The 21,767-nt window shown below is 40.6% G+C and overlaps 1 protein-coding gene across 1 annotated transcript; it reads left to right on the top strand.

Annotated features, from left to right (window-relative positions):
* The first annotated feature begins 248 nt into the window (after positions 1-248).
* On the top strand, positions 249-19,035 carry SARNP (SAP domain containing ribonucleoprotein). Its single transcript, XM_085869294.1, has 10 exons — positions 249-358; positions 1,012-1,055; positions 1,266-1,318; positions 2,974-3,031; positions 3,418-3,491; positions 9,294-9,322; positions 9,901-9,920; positions 10,627-10,695; positions 11,295-11,372; positions 18,755-19,035. The coding sequence occupies exons 4-10, from the start codon at positions 3,017-3,019 to the stop codon at positions 18,794-18,796; spliced, it is 327 nt and encodes a 108-aa protein (XP_085725420.1). The 5' UTR covers positions 249-358; positions 1,012-1,055; positions 1,266-1,318; positions 2,974-3,016; the 3' UTR covers positions 18,797-19,035.
* The last annotated feature ends 2,732 nt before the right edge of the window (positions 19,036-21,767 follow it).

The raw sequence follows: 21,767 nt of genomic DNA, 5'->3' as shown, positions 1-21,767 counted from the left end.
CTGGTTTGAGAGTTTACTTTTGAGACTTTCAAGATGATGTTTTCTCGCTTGCCTGGGTGCTGAAAATTTCAAACATCCATCACAGTATCCTTAACATTCAGCAGCTAATCGAGATATGCAACCCGTACTCTGTATGACAGCAGCAAACCTTATCTGGTGGCCTTTTATGAAAAACAATTCGATGCTTTATTTATGTGGAATAAGTTGGGAGTTGCACCATGAATCTTGTGATGAAACGGGCTTTTTTTACACCTCCAGATAGCAGAACTGAAGCAGGAACTCGTGGCACGAGGGCTGGAGACAAAGGGAAACAAGGCTGAACTTGTACGACGCCTCCAGACTTACATTGAAGAACATGGTAAGATTACCTGTTTCAATGTATGTTGGGACATACAGATGGTTCCAATCACAACTGCTAATCCCATCTCTGATTTTAATTGTGACATATACCATGGATTATTTTTTTTTTTTGTAAATGTCGCCTTTGCAGATTGTTGCCTTTGCATTTCGAAAAAAAATAAAATTGTTTTCTTCTTCCTAATGATGCCATGAATACATCAAATATGGATGTGTGAGATTCGTTTCACATGAATGGTTCATTAAAATTATTTATTTCGTTTTCATTTTCTGCTCAGAGAAATATTTATTTACAGCTTCTTTTTTTTCAATGTTCTTTTTATTTATATATATATATATATATATATATATATATATATATATATATATATATATATATATATATATATGCCATGTCAAGGCTTGTGTAAGAGAGGGGTGGAGTGGGGTGGGGTGGGGGTACTTGGGGTAAACAAGATGGACACTACAGTGGATTTGTAGGGGGTGGATTAACAGGGGTAGAATACTTCTTTTTCTTTAAACTTTTCATGTCTAAATGTATCGACTGCCCTTTTGTGCTTGAAACATCACTGAAATACAGATGAAGGCTTTAAGTCCTTATTGAAGTAAAATTACAGCAAAGTATATGGGCAATTTTATTTTCTCTATTTGCAGAAAATGACGTCAATGAAGAAGATGCCTTGGCAGAGGAGCCAGATGTGAGAAGTGACTGTCACGTGGTTTGTCCAAGTGCTTTTAGTTGCATAATATTTGGCTGCACCAAGTGCAAAAGTTCAAGGACAGTCTGAATATTATTCTCAATTTAATGTTGCAGTGTTTGTTGAATTTTTCTTGTACTATGTGACAGCAAAGTGCATGTGAGCTCAATCTTCTTTCTTTCTTTCTTTTTCTTTTTGCATCATCTGTAGGCTGAAGACAAAGAAGTTGAAACTGCAGCTTTGCCTACAAAGGAAGCTCAGCAGTAAGCTTCAACTCTTTTTTTTTTCTTTCTTTTTTTTTTTTCTTTTTTTTTCTTCTTTCTACCAGTTCTGGTTTTGTCTTGATACAGATTTTTGTTCTGATTGGGGAATACCACGGATCACTTTAACAATACTTTTTCAAAAATATGACAATGGAGTGGGGAGTGAGTGATGATACTGGATAATCGGGTGGCTTCATGTACTCCGATGCTTAAATGCCAATTTCCAGAAAACCATATCCAAAATCCCACGTCCTGTTTATTTGTCGTGAAGACCAATTTTATGGTATTTTAAGCATCAGCTAAGGCTGAGAAAAAGTCATGGCCATAATTAAAATATCACTGGTCTGACCAATCCACTCAGCAGAGGCAGAGCAAGGTATCGGTGGAAGGAAACTTATCACAACCAGACTGTCTCCCTAAGACCAGAAATGTTCTGTGCATTGAGTTGGTTTGTCAAGGGCTTCAACCATGACAGAGAAATCCAACTGTGGTATGGGAGAGTGGGGGAAGGAACGAAAGAGGACAGACTTGAGGTCGACAGCAATGTTTTCATGCGATTTGGTCGTGGTTTTTCACGGGATTTTTGATCTTCCCCTTTTGAACCATGAACCGCTGGGAACCTATCCCCCTTTTTCCCAGTGAAATTTGCTGAAAAAAACACCATTAATTTCAGGGAGTGTCGGGAGTTTTCATCAGATGGTGATTCTATCAAGAGTGATTATGACTGAAGGTAAGTTCATGTTTAATATGAAATAAGATTATGGGCATATGCGGAGGAGAATGAATTATTAATTTGGGAGCAGCATGCAGCTGGTGAATCCAACTTGATTTTAAGTTATCCACACCCCATCAATTCAATCTATTAATGCTGATGATATTAAGCTATTCTTTACCATATGCCCACTTTTGGTGGTGGTGCGGGAGAAAGGGGAGTGGGGAGGCCAGGAATATGATGAAGGAATTTTTTTCACATATTTGCATTTTTTCTGACCTGCTTCTACATTTGTGGCCCTGTGCTTCGCATATTCACGGTTTTTCATGGACGTATTGGCGGTTTTTCACGGGATTTTTTCTTTTCCTTATGAACCATGAACTGCCGGGTACCTATCCCCCCTTTTCCCATTGAAACAATGCCCTGACATTCGCGGATTCGACATTCGTGGCATTTTTCAGGAACATGTCCCCCAGGAATGTCGAGATCTGACAGTTTAGGTATGGATGGGTGATTGTATACTGTCAACCAACCCTGACAATATCCCTGTACCTCTCTATCCCCAATGCTTAAACTCTGTACATATTTATTTACCGTACTGTTGCTGCCAATACGTTTCCAGGGAGACTTCTACCTTGTATTACCTTTTGTTTTGATTAACCATAGTATTCTACTTGCTTTTGTTGGCACATCGCAAATGGACTGATTACTTCCAGATTTGACCTCAACAGAAGATGTTCACTACTTTGGCTAAAGGATAACACGTTCTACTTCTTCTGGAGCCAGTGTTTATTTATTTGTTTTCAAAGTAATAGAATTAACTTTCTTGGTATTTAAATTGTTTGAGCAGCAAACCATATCATCGTAATTATAAAAAAATGTGTTGTGCTGATTAGTATTGTAAAAGTACTCTATACCTGAAGTGGCTCTCCGTTGTTTCTAGGGAGGCTGAAGTTCCTCAGCGGGGTGTGAAAGTTTCCACGGAAATGACTCAGGCAGAGGTGAGGAATTATTCTATAAATACCATTCCATTGCTTGCACTGTTGTTAGGTGAGTGAGGAGAGGTAAGATACCATCTGCATATTGCATATGTAAAATGATAAAATAGTGGGAAAAGTTAAATGGAGAAAAGAAAATGAATGAGTGTTGCAAGCATGGTCCCCAAGTCAACTGCTTTAACTGCAATAGCAGCTTGGCATGGAGACTGAACATGTCAGGGATTAACTCCACGAATGCTGGATATTATCTGTGCTTCAGGCAATTTGTTTACAAAACGCACCCAAGCAGAGAATGTATTTCACACTGAATGAGGTCTAAACCACGGTTAAGTATTATTTAGTTACCTCTAATCATCATAGCAGAGTACATATTTTCCTTGTTTCTTCAGAGGATGATGAAACGTGCAGAGCGTTTCAATGTGCCAGTGACAGAGGAGTCAAAGAAAACTGCCCGTGCACAAAGGCAAGACCTCATTTCAAGTTCCTTAGTGTTAATATTGATGAATTAATGCAAGGGGGGGGGGGTTGGAAACCGTTTCCGTGAACATACTCGTGTTTTTTTTTTCATTTACTGTTTTCCTTTGTGTAGTGCACGTGAAGTGTGAAAGTGTTTGGCTTTTGGATTATCAGTTGAACATTAAGATATATGAAAAGGATAGGAATATTTTAATTCAGTGACGTAAAGTTTGATTAATCATATTTTTTGCCTCACCTTCAGAGATCATATGCACAGGTTGGTCTGTTCTTGGATGTGGGGTGCAATCAGGAAGCATCGCTCATAAATTTTATTTAATCCATTGTACGCTCACGATCTTCACCTTTTTTGTTGTTGAAGTAAAATTCGGTATAGTTGTTTGTGTGTGTGTTGGTGCATTGCAGAAACAAAAAAAGCAGATGGCACATCCCTCCAAAAATCTCCGAGATAAAAGATATAATGTGAAAGGCCGTGAAATCATCTTTCATATGAAGTACCATCATTGGCTGAGGGTGTGGCTGTGCGGAAGATACAAAGAATGCCCTCTGATGAGGGCAGTTTTGAATTTGTTAATCGTGCTGGTGATAGCTCACCTACTCGTCGTGAAGGACACTGTGGGTCCTTTAACGTCCACCAACTAATGCAGACAGACAGGACGCTTGTTTGACATCCGTCCAAGGGATCCTGTCTGTGGAACACTGGGATGAGTTTATTAGCTGGGTTGGGATTCAAACCCAGGTTAGACAGTTTTGAGGTGAGTGTGAGTACCTCCAGGCCATCCTGCCAGCTTATGTTTGAAATTCAACAATAGAATGGGAAGAAGAAACACAATCTTTTACTAGACACAAAAAAACAACCTTCATTTATAACATTAACTCGACGACCCGTGAGTGAACCCGTTGTGACAGCGATTGATGAAAAAAATCATTTCAAGAAAAAAAAAAAGATAGCTCCAGCAAACTATACCGCTGAGGTTGTTTGCATTGATCAAATACTCCCGAAGAGTACTTGACTGAATCGGGAATTGATTTTTGGAAAAAATTTTCGTTGCCCGATTTGAATGAAACTTGATACTGCACACCGCAGGAGAATGGTGAGTAAGGTGGTCCTCAAATTTTTGTGCTATCGTGTACCCTTTTGGCTGTATTTCGGGAACATATATATATATATATATATATATATATATATATATATATATATATATATATATATATATATATATATATATATATATATATATATATATATTAGGGTGGTCCAAAAAAGTCGAAAGAAATAGAATGTTGCTCCACAAGCTTAAAATTATTCTAATATGATTCAACTAGAACGGGCACTCATAGAGCGCATACCTTCGTCGCCACTACATTTTTTGTTCTTGGTATGAGTGTGGGGAACTGGTTTCATATGAATGGTCCTATGACACAAACCACATATCTATAATGTAATGACCCCCCCGACTTTCGGGGGCTACGGACTAAACAACAATCAACTCACGTCGTTTTGGCGCGTCTTCACTCGCAAGCTCGGTGAATACAACGTTTCAACAAGAGAAGGTAATCTTGTTTGATGCTGGTTTCATGCAAATCGAATAAGAATTGACTGAGTTATGCCGAAAACCGCATATTTTTCAAGGGCGTGACCCCCCCCCCCCGACATTTTACCCCAACCGGTGACATGTGTTATGATGTCATTGTGCCACAAGATTGGGCATTAAATTCTGAACATTTTGGTGCTGGGTTCATGTAAAGCGGACAAGAATTGACCGCGTTATGACAAAAACCGCATATTTTTCAAGGTCGTGACCCCCCTGACCTTTGACCCCGAACCGGTAACAAGAGTATGGGCGTCATTGTGTCATATTGCATATCACAAGATGAGGCGTTGAATTCTGAACATTTTGGCGTTAGTTGCATGCAAATTGAATAAAAATTGACTGTGTTATCGTAAAAAGACGATTTTGACCTTTTCGTGACCTTGACCTTTGACCCGAACGATCCCAAAATCTAATCGAATGCTTCCTGGCTAATAACCAATCATCCCACCAAATTTCATGCAATTCGGTTTAATACTTTTTGAGTTATACGAATCACAAGATTAAAAATAAATAAATAAATAAATAAATACACGCCGACCAAAACATAACCTTTCGCAGAATGCGAAGGTAATAACGTGCATAATTTTTTTAGCTTGATCGGAGGTGATTTAGGGGTCGCTCCATATGATGACTTTTCGTCTCATGACTTGAATAAGTTAGGGTATGGACAGGTACGATTACAGGTACTTCTGGATGTCCGAGGTGGAAATGGAGTGCATTTTCGAACTCTATGGGGTCGATTTACTCTAAGAAATGACTGCACCCACATTTAATTCACTACCATTTCGAAAATATCACCTCCGATCAACTTAAATTTTTTAATGCACGTTATTGAATAATCATGGAATAATTTAAGGCTTGTGGAGACAACATCTGAATTTTTTTTTTTTTTTTTGCTGTTTTTGGACCACCCTAATATATATACAGTAAGTCCTCGACTTACGACCTTTGCGACTTACGACTGATTGACTTTACGACCACGCCCGCGATATGTACTGTATGTCTGGCCACGACTGCTCCACGTCTGGCAGCGCGAGTGTTGCCCAGCTGGGCGTACGACAGTTTCCGCCCCAGCGCCCGCCAGTGTTAGCGTGGTCTCGGTATAGCGCAGTTTATCCGTATCCGTTTGTCTTAAAAATAATACTTCAAACCCCAAGATGTCTACCTAGAGGAAATTATCTGTCTACTCCTCAACCTGCCAAGAAGGAAAGAAAGGCCATTGATCTCGCCACGAAAATGCAGGTGATCAAACAGTACGAAGGAGGAAAGAAAGTGAATGCGATCGCACGTGATCTTAAGTTATCACATTCTACTGTGTCGACAATTTTGAAAGATAAAGAAAGGATTCGTGAAGATTCGTGAATTGGAAGAAGAAAGGGTGGCGGAAGAAGCGGTGAAAGAAGGGGAGGAGGAGCCAGAAAGGAAATTCACCACTTAGGAATTATCAGAAGGTTTGTCTTTATTAAATAAAGTACTTTCAGATTTTGAGAAAATGGACCCAAATATTGAACGCTTTGCAAGGATTGAACGGATGGCACACGATGTTTTTCGTCCATATCGTGAAATTTACGAGGAGAAAAAGAAACAAACAATTCAGACAAAGCTCACCATGTTTACGAAAAAAAACAACTCCTCCGGCTACCCCGAGCGCTGCCCCAGCTGATAACATCGACGATAACATCGACGATCCACAGCCAAGCACGAGTGACCAATAACATGTTTTGTATTTTTAAAATTTAGTATGTTTTGTTAAACTAAATGTTATACTTTATAACTAGCAGTTATAAAGTGGCCGTTCTAATTATGTCTCTTATTAATTACGGAACACACCAGTGCACAAACGCCACACAAAATACACCACACCGAACATGTCCTGGCGAGGGTCTGCAATCTCTTATTGCTCTTTTTCTCGTTACTATTTGTAATACCCCCTCACACCTGGAACAACGATGTAACATACCCATTTATGTAGAGGTAATTGGGGTTCTCTCCCCACCCTGAACCCCCAGGGCTGATTTAAAAAAAAAATTATTATTATTATTATTTTTTTTTTTTTTACCCCCGAGCACCCACTGCATTCAGCCACCAGTTTTTAACTCCTTCTGTCCAGCGGTTTAGAAGTGAAAACAAGTCAAACAAACACACCTACGAACAGGCACTTCTCAAATTCTAGTTTGATTATTGACTACCAACAATCAAGTGATATTCAATCTCAGGTCAAACTCCCTTTTTGAAAAATAAATGAGAAAATTTAATTTTCATATCACCCCACAATAAGTAGGTTAGGCTCTTGGAGGAAGAGACGTGTTCTTTGTGGGACTACCAGGAGATGGGAAACGCCTGATGAGGAAGACCCCAACATTGCAAACCATCTCCAAATTCCCCAGTTTTCGGACTACGGCCCCATCGCCTGACCGCGAATGGCCACTCCTTACCCCTCAACCTTCCCACCACCTCCAAAAAACCCTTTACCATTTTATTCTGCTCAAGCTCTGGGGAAATCTTGTCTGAATTGCTGGCTTGGGCTTCCACTCATGATGACAACAAGTGTACAAATGTAACGATTAGTGGTTGGAATGTGTCGACACCAAGACCATTAGTCCCTGTGCTTATGACTCCTGTGGACTTTTCAGCAATCCTGCCCCACCCTAACTTTCCCACAGACTTGGTGTATTTATCCTGTCCTTAAGTCCTTCAAAATAAACACTTCACCCAAATAAGTTTTCACTTCACATGCACTTTTAATATAAAAAGTGACTTGAATGCAGTATTATGTAGCGATAGTATCCCCTTGCCTCCACTGTAATATAAATCTCATAAAATTACCATGTGGCAAGGAACAGGACAGGAACACCGAGGAAAATTACATCAGTGCTGCTATGGCTCCTGAGGAGAGAAAAAAAAAAGATGTGCACTTTGTTTTGATGTCTGAAATTTTAGTTTCACAAGTCTCTTTCTCTTTCTCTCTTTTTCTCTTTCTCTCTTTTTCTCTTTCTCTCTTTCTCTCTTTCTCTCTTTCTCTCTTTCTCTCTTTCTCTCTTTCTCTCTTTCTCTCTTTCTCTCTTTCTCTCTTTCTCTCTTTCTCTCTTTCTCTCTTTCTCTCTTTCTCTCTTTCTCTCTTTCTCTCTTTCTCTCTTTCTCTCTTTCTCTCATCAGAGAGAGAATCAGTGTTGCTGAAGCAGCTTCCTGAGCAAACGTTATACTGGGTGGTTTACCATTGCCTTCCCAGCAGTAGTTAAGACAGGAATTTGTGGTTTGTTCGGGTTTCCTGCGATAACTCTTCTACTTTTCGCAAAGGACATTGTGTGGTCTTTAACGTCTCCCAACTAATGCTGGCAGACGGGCTTTCCGTTTAACGTCCATCTGAGGGACGGCGTGCACGTTTATGATTCACCATGTCTGTGAAACAACAGGATGACAGTTTATAGCTGGGCCAGGATTCAAACCCAGGCTAGACAGCTTGGAGGTGAGTGTTCATACCTCCAGACCATCCTGCTAGCCCAAGTTAATTTTTTTTGTTTAGGGATATGCTTGACAATATTTTTCAGAGATTGTATGCTTAAATTGCTGTAAAAATGCTCTTTGCCTCAACATTCCATGGTATTCTGGTTAAACAGGCATTGATTAATTATTGCAAATAAGACACGAGCATTCAAATTCACTTTGGAAATAATTGTCAGTGCTCTGAAGTTGCAACTTCCTCCTTCCTGGTATGACTGCATCTTCTGCTCGTGTCCTTTTCTGCCCTCCTTTGATTGCCAATTTCCTTTGCTCCCTCTGTCAGCCACATCCCTCTGTCATTCAGCTCTTCAATGAGCCTTGATATCTGGAAATATAAATAAACAAATCTCTTCTCATCCTTGAAATGTCATGCTGCTCCCAGACTCGTGTTACTTCTTGCTGTTGGTTCTGATGTTGTTTTCACAACACAATGGTTTTCAATTCGATCTTACCTCTGGCCTGTTTTTCTTGCAACATTTTATTATAGGAAGAGAACTAAACAAACAAGTCTGGATACCCACCTCGTGGGTACCCAAACATTGATATTACTCTGATATTTTACTTTCTGGTTTGGTTCTCCACTATCAATTCAAGAACTTAAATTTTAAAAAATGATAAAACAAACCTTTTGCTTCATTCAACATTTTTTTTTTATCTTTATCTCCTCTCCTCTCCTCTCCCTCCCCCTTCCTTAGGTTTGGAATGCCTGCATCAAATTTGTCTGGTAAGGATAACACGATGGCTGGAAATCAAACTACTGTAATTTTCAAAGAGATTTGTGCTTTTCAAATGTCCTGCTTTTTGCATCTTGGTTGTCGTCATCATTTGTAGACATCACATATCTGCAGGTGGGCATCAGTTCTTGCAGGGTGCAGCAATGCCACTGATGCAATGGGTCCCCTGTGGTTTAGAGTAGAAATTTGTAATTTGTTCAGTGTGTTGGCAATAGCTCACCTATTCTTTGCAAAGCACACTGTGGGATATTTCACATCCACCACCGCATGGTGGCAGACATGAATCCCAGTTCAACGTCCATCCAAGGGACGGCACACACCTTGATACCTCGCTCTGCCTGCGAAACGCCGGGATGACAGTTTATATTTGGGCCAATATTCAAACCTATGCCAGACAGTTTAGAGGTGAGTGTGCGTACCTCTCGGCTCTCCTGCCAGCCTTGCATATTGGTTTGGGTAACCTGTGTCACATTTTCAATTTGAGAATATGAGTGTGATTGCATTGTGAAATTGTTTTGACTTGCATTTATTAATCACTTCCTTTTCCTTTTTCTTTGGTCCTCTACAGGCAGCGATCAACTAGGCAAGGTAATTCTGAACTGCGCTCGAAGCAATGAAAAATAGGATTGCGTATTTTGAGTCGTTCACCATTGTGAGAAGAACAAATCAATTTTCACGTATGCAGAATTGGAAACCACCATAAGTAGCACATTCAAGTTGTGTTTCTTTGCCATTCAATAATTTCGATCTGTAAGGTCGTATTTTAAAATGTTTCATCAGGGGAGTGACGAACGGCTATCACGAGATTGTTCAACAGACTTTTGATGTGTAGTGTTTGCAGTCAAGGCCCAGCAGAATCGAAAGGACGTGCCTTGTGTTTTATTGGAGACATTTGGACAAAAAAATTCTCGCTTTCGTTGTGACATTTGGTCGGAATGGAAAGAGCTGGAAAAAGTAATATAAAGTAACATTCTTTGCTTGGCTGGGATGGTGGAAAGTATGCGATTGTGAAGGATGGTCATAATCTCCTTTGCCAGGCAGGAATTGGCCTTTTGAAATGGATTCACTTTGGCTTTGACTTTGTGCAGTGTTTGCCTCTGGATTTTGTCACAGGTGAAACAGAAACTGCACAGACTAAGTGGAAAGCACAAAGCATTCACAATTTTTTTTATTTTTTTTTGCTGTTTCTCAGCTTATGCTTAGCCAGTTGGTCGGGTCTGTTGTGATGGGCCATTACAGGAATTGAACTTAATTTCTCTAATTAATTGCTACTTGTGCCTGCCTTGTTCTCCAGGAGGACATGGGGAAGCTTCAAGAACGAGCAAAGCGTTTCGGCATGAATGTTTCCACAGCAGCACAAAAGGTAACACTTCTTTTGTCCTGCTCTGGGGTCTTGATCCGTGAAAACCGAGTGCTTCGGCATTTGAAGCTCTCATTGAGGTTACCCGCTTAAAGCTGTCATCATTCATCTGGATAACGAATGGGGTCTTCTTTTTAAATTCTAACTTTTGACGCTTGCAGCTGAGCATTTATGTGCACCGAATAAGGCTGAGAGCTTGCCGTGCTGACCGTCCGCATGGAGCAACGGCGTCGTGTTGAAGTTCTCATTGGCCCTTAATGCCTTTGATACATTCCTTGTTTCAAAGATATTGAAACTTCAACAAGATGCTTTAGGACATATCACATGTTGTATTTATGATGATTAACATCCTCCCTGGCACCCCTCCTCCTGGCCAAGCAAAACTCATCAGCATAGTTCAGGCTCTGCGGAGTCCTTCCTGTGGCTTGAGGTTGTACAGTTGTACACTGTACAGTACAGAGAGAGCATTAACACAAATGGCTCAAAATTTACTCTCATTTGTAATTTGTATAGAAAGTTGTTGTTACCATTTTTTTTTCTTTTTCATTTAAAGCAGCAATGACTCTTCAATGCAAGGAGTGGTTTATGGTGTGTCTTTGCAGCTGGAAGTTGAAGACAAGTTGAAGAAGAGGAAGGAGAGGTTTGGTGTTGTGACCACAGCCTGTTCAGGTGACGGAGAGGTACGTAATCAATCTTCCAATTAGCGAGGTGGAGTTGCACTACATGGCCCAAAAGTATGTAGATACCTGCTTGCCCAACATCTCATTCCGAAATCATGGGCATCAGCATGGAGTTGCCCCCCCCCCCCTTTGCTGCTATAACAGTCTCCACTCTTCTGGGAAGGCTTTTCACTAGATGTTAGAACATTGCTGCGGAGATTTGCTTCCATTCAGCCACAAGAGCATTGGTGAGGTCAGGCACTGATGTTGGATGATTAGGTGTGGGTCGCAGTCAGCGTACCAATTCATCCCAAAGGTGTTCAATGGGGTTGAGGTCAGGGCTCTGTGCAAGCCAGTCAAGTTCTTCCACACCGATCTCGACAAACCATTTACGCATGGACCTGGCTTTGTGCACGGGGGCATTGTCATACTGAAACAGGAAAGGGCCTTCCCCAAACTGTTGCCACAAAGTTGGAAGCACAGAATTGTTTAGAATGTCATTGTATGCGGTAGCATTAAGATTTCACTTCACTGGAACTAAGGGGCTCAGCCTGAACCATGAAAAACAGCCCCAAACCATGATTCCCCCTCCACCAAACTTTACAGTTGGCACGATGCATTCGGGCAGGTAGTGTTCTCCTGGCATCCACCAAACCCAGATTCATCCGTCTGACTGCCAGATGGTGAAGTGTAATTCATCACTCCAGAGAACGCGTTTTCACTGCTCCAGAGTCCAATGGCGGTGAGCTTTACACCACTTCAGCCGACGCTTGGCATTGCGCACGGTGATCTTCGGCTTGTGTGCAGCTGTTTGGTCATGGAAACCCATTTCATGAAGGTCTCGACGAACAGTGTTTGTGCTGACGTTGCAACCGACGACAGACAAATTTTCCGCGCTACGCACTTCAGCACTCGGCGGTCACGTTATGTGAGCTTGTGTATCCTACCATTTCGTGACTAAGCTGCTGTTGCTACTATACGTTCCCACTTCACAATAACAGCATTTATAGTTGACCGGGGCAGCTCTTGCAGGGCAGAAATTTGATGAACTGACTTGTTGGAATTATTGGAAAGGTGGCATCCTATAACGGTGCCATGTTGAAAGTCACTGAGCTCTTCAGTTCGGCCCATTCTACTACCAATATTTGTCTATGGAGATTGCATGGCTGTGTACTTGATTTTATACACCAGTCAGCAATGGGTGTGGCTGAAATAGCCAAATCCACTCATTGGAAGGTGCGTCCACATACTTTTAGCCATGTCGTGTATGTAGTGGTCGTATTGTTATTTTTATTTTTTACTAATATTAATATTTTATTTTTATCACATGATATAGATATTGGGCCTATTTTTGGAAATTGGGTCCTGTTATCGAATTAGTATTTTTAGCTTTTCTGGAATTGGAATTTCAGATAAGGTATTGTCATTGTGCACTGTCTAGCGATCTCCTATTATGACTTCTCTGGCCAAACCGCTGGGCCGATCCAGCTGAAACTTGGCAGCAACATTCCGCTACTGACTAACAGGGATTGCAAACCTCGTTCCGGTCACGTGAGTTTAAGTTGGTCAAAATGGCCGACTTAGTCAATTTTTGGGAAAAGTCATGTAAATTCCTTCAAAAATCTTCCTCACCAGACCCACCAGTCAGAATGCTACCAAATTTGGGTACAACATTAGGCCAGGGCCCAAATAAGCTAGAGGTGCAGTGGTGCTATTTTCTTGTGTCCACCAACCAGATCTTGTCTTGATAGCTATGCAGATGTATTTGATGGGAAACTTAATCTATGTTGGTTCTGGAGTTGCAATCAATTCAAACATGTTGGTTTTCATGGGTGTCGTACCCCTTTCTGCGGTAATACAAATGCCACATGTCAAATTGATATTCTTTTGTCAGGTGATGATGACCCCAATCTCTGTCCTTGCTTTCATGCTATTGAAACACTTCATGGAATATATGTTCATTTTGGTGCTCATGTTACCAGTGAAAGCATTAAATGTGTAGTTCACTCGGTATTCATTGTTACGAATGCCTCGGGTGTTTCAATCTGTCTTCAATACCTGTTTTAACAAAGAAATCGACCAAGGGTGGTTTGTCGTCAACGCAGCAGTCAATCGTTATTTTGGATTCCTCTAAGTCAGGACATTCATCGATGTGATGCTCTGGTTCTCAGAGTCTGGTAGCGTTTTGGAGTGCCCAATCAATGATGAACAAACTATAATCTGTGATTTTTTTCACCTTCATAAAAATTGGATATATTTCCGTATTTTCACGCAAATAACTTGCCCCCTGGTATGCCCCGCACATGGGGAAGAAAGTACTCTCGGAAAATTTCAGGCACATATAACTGCACCTGGGTATACTCGGCAAGCCAGCTTGCCTCTCCACATGACCGGGAGATGCGTGATCTCCATATTTCTAGCAGTGGACACGACTTTGTTGTCAAGGGCCAATGAACGGCTCCTTTCAAATACAACTGCGGTAAATAACCAATTGACGTTAAAATGAATATCTTGAGAAAGGATTGCTGTAATAATTATAGTTTACTGTAACGATGTGTGAAAAACCTAGCGTGGTTTTTTTCGTATTGATGTGACCGGAAACCACGCTGGTCATCCATTAGTAATGTATAAATACCCTGCAGGCTGTTGAATTTTATATTATGCCATGAAATCGGCCATATCATTACAAGTCCCTGCCGTACAATGTCTGCTGTCAGTACAAGTAAGAGAAAACGTAAAAGTTTCACAGCCGAATTCAAACTGAAAGTTTGTCAGTTTGCAGAAGAGCATGGCAACAGAGATGCGAGTTGTGTATTTGATTTACAAAATACAGAAGATGACTTACCAGTCCCTTAACCCTCTGAACCCTGAAATCCTTGGACTTTCGGCTCCCCCACCCTTGTCTCCCTGGAGGAAAATCCGACTACTTGGGGATATGGAGGTTTGAATAGCGGCTGCTAAAACGGCCGCCAGGGTTCAAAAGGTTAAATAGCTTTGGAATTAGATATTGTTGTGGCCAAAAATATGAACACCCTTGCACTGGTTTTTTTCAAATGATGCACCATTTCTTCCAGAAAATTGTTGAAATTTAAAAAATGTTTTGGTATCCACATATGTACTTCTTTGGTTCGCAGTGAAACAAAGTTTTAAAAAAGCTGAAGGTATTTTTCTTTTTAATCTTAGCTAATTTCACAGAAATCGTAAAATGACCGAAACATTATTATGGGCACCTTTTAGAATTGTGAGAAATTATTAGATTTCAAGCAGGTGATTCTCCTTTACTTTGGAATTGAACTCACCTGCGGTGAGTTGCAGGTGCCTGCAACATTAAAATCTCTCATTCAACCAGTTTGAATAGAGAAAAGGAGTCATTCTGCTGTTTTGTGTTTGTGTTTGTGTGTGTGTACCACAATGAGTATGATGAAAAGAAAGAAAACCAGAGAATTGTCTGAGGAGGCCAGACACAAGATCGTAGCCAAGTATGGACAACCTCAAGGCTACAAGTCCATCTCCAGAGACATTGATGTTCCTGTGTCCACCATACACAATGTTATCAGGAAGTTTAAGGCCCATGACACTGTAGCCAACCTCCCTGGACATGGCCACAAGAGAAAACTTGATCGAAGATTGTAGCGAAGGATTGTTCGAATGGTGAAGAAAGCACCTCAATCAGCTGCCAAACAGATTCAAGCTGACCTTCATACACAAGGTACGACAGTTTCAACTCGCACCATACGTCGCCAACTCTATGAAAAGGGGTTCTATGGTAGGAGACTCAGGACTCCACTGCTGAGAGACATAAGAAAACCCAACTGGAGTTTGCCAAAACACACCTGAACAAGCCAAAATCCTGGGAGAATGTCCTGTCGACAGATGAGACCAAATTAGAGCTTTTCGGTAAAGCACATCATCTCTATGTTTATAGAAAACAAAATGAAGCCTTCAAAGAAATGGATACCTTCTCTACAGTCAAACATGGAGGAGGTTCAGTGATGTTTTGGTGTTGCTGTGCTGCCTCTGGCACCAGGTGCCTTGAATGTGTGCATGGCATCATGAAATCAGGAGATTACCAAGGCATTTTTGAGCGCAATGTTCACCCCCATGTCAGAAAGCTGGGTCTCCGTTGAAGGTCGTCGGTCTTGCAGCAGGACAATGACCCCAAACACACTTCAAAAAGCACCCAGGAATGGTTCAAGACAAAACGCTGGACTGTTCTGAAGTGGCCGGCAATGAGTCCAGATCTAAATCCTATTGAACTCCATGGGGAGATCTGAAAACAGCAGTTGAGAGAAGGTACCCTTCAAATCTGGGAGAACAGGAGCAGTTTGCACATGAAGAGTGGGTCAAACTGTAAGTAGAGAGGTGTCGGAAGCTCATTCATGGCTTTAGGAAGCTCTTCAGTGCAGTTATTTTGTCCAAAGGCTGTGATACCAAATATTAAGTCTCAGGCATCAATAATTTTATCAATACCATTTGTTTTTATTTTCTGATTTAAAAGGATATACAGTATTAAGTTCTGAATCAAAAACAAAGGTTCTGTAATATTAACAGTTAAATAAAGAATTGTAGAGACCAAATACTTTTGTCAATTTCAACTTATTTTTCGAGAAAATTGAGTAATTTGTAAAAAGTGAAAGTGCCAATATCTTTGGACACGACAGTCTGTGTGTGTCGGTAAAATATGTGAAAGAACTGTTATTAAAGATATTGCAATTAAACTGGCAAAATAAAAAAAAAACTTCCTCTTTTTGTATCTCCTTGATCATTTAACTTGGCCCTGTGGTTATCACTCGCCGTCTGGTGAAATGCTGTCCACCCCACAGTTGTAATTTTTGGAACTAATTTAATGGAAAGCCCACGGGTAATTTGTGTGAAAATACGATCATAACAGGCTTGGTTCAAAGGTGATTTTCAATATGACATGGATTTGGTCGATCTAGTTACTAAATAGTACGCTTTCCATTCATTTAAATGTTTGGAATTGACCGTCAGTTTGGAAAGTCAGGACACCTCAAAGCTGATTACGGTTTATAGATAGCCGCCATTTTGTTATAGTCGGTGATTTTAACATTCATGTTGAGTATCTGCATTATTCTGATTATCTTTTATGAGAGAATCTTTATTGGTTCATGAAAAAATATTTTCATGAAAAAAATAAGTGACCACTATATTCGTTATTGTTGTCTGTCTGTCTGTCTGTCTGTCTGTCTGTCTGTCTGTCTGTCTGTCCCGAGCATAGCTCCGTGGGTTTTGATCCTATCCTGATAAAATTTTGGTGGGAGGTTTATATCATGATCTTGTGTTTTCCTGAAAATGGGCATGGTGCGCCCATTATGGGCGGAGCCACGCCCAAAAAACGTGTTTTTAGGGGGTAGCCAATTTCAATTTGCATCTTCTCCTTTGGGGTTTGTCGAATCTGGCAGGGGTTTTGATATTTGGTTAGCCCAATGGCACCTGCATAGCCCCACGGAGCTCGATTTTTTTTTTTTTTTTCATTTTCGTCACAAGGTCACAAACTTAGAAAATTGCGAATTTTGACATAAAAATCCATCTTCTCCGAGGGGTTTGTCGAATCTGGCAGGGGTTTCGGTATTTGGTTAGCCCAATATCACCTGCATAGCCCCATGGAGCTCGATTTTTCATTTTCGTCCCAAAGTCAAGGTCACGAACTTAGAAAATTTCGAATTTTGACATAAAAATCATACGACCGCCAAAACTTTGAGAGCAAGGATGACAATATTTTTTAATGCATAATCTTGAGGTCATTCCCCACCTGAAGTCTTGAAACCATTTTGCTCTATCTTGAACACCTTGCCCGTGGCGCCCCCTTCAAGTTTGTTTTTACGCTGATTTCATCAAAGTATGGAGAATCCGAGGAGTGCGAAATGCCATATAGCCTATAATGACGTTATATTGTTCCTGGAATGTTCCAGAGGAAGTTTTGCACCAAAGGTCATAATCCTTGACCTTTGACCTTTAAAGTTCACAAAGGTCATATTTTCAAAGTTGTGGGAATCGAACCGGGTTTTCAACCTTCTTCGACGAACTAACTCCATTAAGCTATAGCACGTATCCTGTTTCCTTATTTTAATGTCCACAACATTGTTTTGTGACCTTTAAAGATTATTCAAAGGTCAAAATTTTGAAGTTGTTGAACGAAACCGGGTTTTCGACATTTTGCAGCTTATAACCTGTCACTCGTACCACATCATGTTGATCATTTTTATAACTTGGTCAAACATTATCACATTGTCTCATCCTTGACTTCTGAAACGATCAACATCGTCAAATACCGCTCGTGAACCATCGTCGTCTTCAGACTTGTCAATAATCTTTATTTTTATTTTGTTTATTTGGATTTTATTTATTTATTTTATTTAGATTGACTTTATTTTATTTTATTTGGATTTATTTTATTTTATTTATTTAGATTTTATAATAATCTTTCTTAGACTATTAGTAGATTATCTGCATTATTCGCATTGAGGCAAAACCTTTGCCCGGCCTTCAATTATGTGGGCTGAAACAGTTAGTATCTTATTTATTTGTTATTTATTCGTATGCAGCCTGTGGCTGCTTGGCTGCATCATTCTCTGGGCGTAGCACGCTGGTACTCATTTTTCCCACCTCGGAAGGATGACAGGCTGAGTCAACCCTACCTGGTGTTATTTCAACAGCCTAACAGGGGCTTGAACTCAAGATCCTAGAATCTTAAGCCAAGCACTTTAACTGTGAAGCTAACACCAGGCCTAAGTTAGTATCTTAGCCAACACATTCACATGGTCATATGCCTGACCTGATTAAGTACTCAGATGACCTTATCTACATTGTATCTGCTCTTACTGATATGTCCTCTGATCAGTGCAGATCAGAGTCAAAGCCGATGTGGTATGGGTAAGTATAGAGCATGGGCAGTGGGGACTAGGTGAGATAGGTCGTGGACCTGAAGGGCAAAGAGCGAATAAGGACAGGAACACCGAATAAAATGTGGATGGGCTGCATAAAGGTCGACACGCATCGAGTAGACCTGAGTGTGGCAACCAGTGGACGGGCAGGCTTGGAGGATGACGAGATTCTCCGACCCTCCATGAGGGATTGAGGGAAGGAGATGATCGTAGTGATAACGCAAAGGAGAAAAATGTTTACTCCCATCTAAATTTGCTAAATATCCTGTGGTATGTATTTTTTAATAATTAATCGGTATTCTTTTGGAGGCACTTCTTTGATGATGTTCACCTTTTGTCTTCAGTTTCTGAGGTGGAGCAGGAGCCGTACCAAGCTCCTGTAACATTGTAACGTGGTATTTAAACGCATTATCTGGTACCCCTTGCCTGAGACTGCTTTAGGTGATGCGATTTTGTAATATGTGTCCTTGTTTATGTCTCCCCCCTTTATTCTTGCAGGCCAAGAGGCTGAAAAGGGCCGAGCGTTTTGGAATGGTGTGAAAGAAAATAGCAGTTATCATTTCTTCACTTGGATGTTGGATTTTCTTTGTTAGGAGATTGAAAAGTTAAAGAACCCATGATGACTCTCTTGTTGTATAGAATGCAAAAGAGCCATGACTTAGATGTATACCTTGGTGTAAAGCATTGCTATTCAAAAATTTGGCTCTTTATTCTGTTTTGAAATTGTGATTGAAAACTTTCATCCTGTTTTGTCTTAAATAAATGCTTTTAAAAAACAAGCCAAGTCTTATTGTGTCTGCCACCAAACATGGATGGAGGTTGTTTTTACTACTCTGTCTGTGAATAAGATATATCAAAAAGTTGTGGACAAATTCGGAAGAAATTTGTTGGACGGTTTGAGTGTGTGACAAAGACGAATCGATTTAATTTTGGTGAAGATCCAGATACTAGAAATTTTAAAGTGGTTCTTCACCATTGAGAGATTGGGCCAAAAACGATATATAGCACTATATCTCAAAAACTTGTGGATGGATTCGGACGAAACTTGGTGGACATGGGTGTATGACAAGGAAGAATTTATTCGATTTTGGTGAAGCTCCGCATCCAGATACAATATTTTTTTAATATTCCAAGTGATTCTTCACCATCAAGAGATGAGGCCAAAAACGATATATAGTATAACATAACATTTCAAAAAGTTGTGGGTGGGTTATGACAAAACTTGGTGGATGATTTGGGTAGGTGACAAGAACAAGCTGATTATATTTTGGTTGAGGTCCAGATTCAGATCCGGCCTATCGGTGGGATACAAAACCTAAACTGTTCAGCCTGGCAGAGGTATGTGCTCTACCGACTGCCATTCTAGTTACCAAATGTAAACATCCATGGTTGTCCTTTGTAGCCATTAATATGTAACATGGGAACCTGAATGTGTCTTAAGTGTAGAAGCTGCTGCCCAGACAACAACCACACCGATATAGTTAGCAGTGTAATCTCAGGATAGGCAGGAATTTAATTTTTTTCACTTTACCGGCAGTGATTGACCTTCTCTTCGTCAGACACACACTCACCTCCAAGCCATCTCAACCAAGTTATAAACTGTCATCCTGGTGTTTCATCGGCAGGGTGAGTCATCAATGTGTGTACCGTCCATCAATGGACGTTAAACTGGTTTCCTGTCTGCCAGCATTCGTTGGTGGACGTTACAGATCCCATGGTGTCCTTCACAAAGAGTTGGTGAGTTATTGCTGGCACCATGAACAAATTACAAATTCCTGCCTTCACCAAAGTTGAACATCAGGTCTCACCAGCCCGTTCATTAAAAACTTGGGCCAAGCCTCCCCTGGCCAACCCCACAAGAATGTGGAAACGATTGTGGCCATTAAGTAAAAAGAGGAATGGACAATAAAAGGACCATTACTTTGTTCATGTGATAACTGGTCCATCAACATCGACGAGCAGTGGTATCAAGAACGGAAGTTCAGATGATACTCACAATTCCAGTTAGAACTGGAATTCCAGTTAGTACACAATCAAATCAATTACTCCATGCCTTTATGAACTGCATCTTATTCCCAATCTGTCTGCAAAACAATGGGAAATGTGCTTGCATTTAAAAAGACAATGGTCTATGATCGGAATAAGCATTTAGGGGGTGATCCTATCATCCAGAGGAGCAGCACCTTGTCAACCTTTAATAGATATCATGTCGCTTCTCACATGTGTTATTCAAGGATCTGCCTCATGGAGTCGTGACACCATCAGTCCTGTGCTTCCAGGGATTTGCCAGGTGTTGAAATCGAGAGACGAATGCCTTTTTAAGTGAGAGCAACTCCAGCTGGAGAACATCATGTTTATCACGTTCACCTTGAGTGGGTCATCTCAAAGTATCGTGATGAGGATTCATCGGAATGTAACTCTGCGAGCAGTTTGGAATGCCTATTAAATAAAAAGCTTTGTGGATAATTAATGGGAACAAACATGCCATGATCTCTGGGATTGAGCATGTGTCACATGAAACATATTATTGCACTTGCACACATTGTGGGCCAGGTAAGCTGGTGTTGCACTATTTCACTTTCACAATCAAGAAAACAACACAATTGGGCATTTCAACTGGATTGACATATTGTAATTATAGGTTATGTGAGTTTTTAAGACTGCAGAGATGGACGTAGAAACTTTCAGAACTTGGCACCACTCAGGCACTTCTTCATACTTAAAGGGAAGTCGTAAAAGTGAACTTGCCATCAAATATTTCTTAAACACATACTGTAACTAGCGAGGGTTATGCATGGGAGGAAGGGGAGGGGGGGGGTGCTACATCTCAAAAAAAGTTTGCACCAATAAATTTCACATTCCTGTGATACCTTCATGACTTTGGCAAAAAAAAAAAACTTACTGCAGCTGATCCTAACACAAGGAAGATGGGTAATGTTTGTATGACGTCACAATGGCAAATTTGCAAATGTCAAATCTGCGGATGTCATGGTTGGAAACCCTCACATGATTTCTTCATTCTGCCTTAAACTCAATCTCTCTATACTTTCATTCCAAACAGCATCATTCCAATCACTAATTAATACTACACCATTACTATAACAAAATAAAAACACTCGTGAGGTTAACAGATATCGATGCTTGAAACAAGCACTCCTGATGTAAACTAATATAGACACCGTTCTCACATGCCAACCAACACAGACGCATCTGCCGGAGAGAAAGCGTGGATACAAAACACTTCGTGCTGATGGAAATTAAAATCAAGTGGGGTTGTTCGGGTGGAAAGTGAAAATCACAATTGTACCGAGATATCAAACCGGCGAATGTTTCTTCCGAAACTGTGATTGTGTTTACTTCCGGATCGGGAGCAGTTTCATATGAATCGAAAGTAAAAATCATCATAATTGTATTGAGATATTTATGAAACCTCTTATCCACCTCAGGACATCAGCTGGGACCCCAAAACGTTCCGCAGAAGGTTTGGCGGGGTTAGCCCCAAAACTGAAGA

This window comes from Eptatretus burgeri, chromosome 2, assembly GCF_056783735.1.
Source record: "Eptatretus burgeri isolate ZD-2024b chromosome 2, Ebu_testis_v1, whole genome shotgun sequence".
NCBI lineage: Eukaryota > Metazoa > Chordata > Myxini > Myxiniformes > Myxinidae > Eptatretus > Eptatretus burgeri.
This window is presented reverse-complemented; position numbering and strand designations above follow the sequence as displayed.

What these genes read in the sequence shown, in the direction of transcription:
- SARNP (XM_085869294.1), top strand. An exon ending in AAAACTGCCCGTGCACAAAG is followed by an intron (nt 3,492 to 9,293) that starts GCAAGACCTCAT and finishes CCCCTTCCTTAG; the next exon opens with GTTTGGAATGCCTGCATCAA. An exon ending in CCTGTTCAGGTGACGGAGAG is followed by an intron (nt 11,373 to 18,754) that starts GTACGTAATCAA and finishes TTATTCTTGCAG; the next exon opens with GCCAAGAGGCTGAAAAGGGC.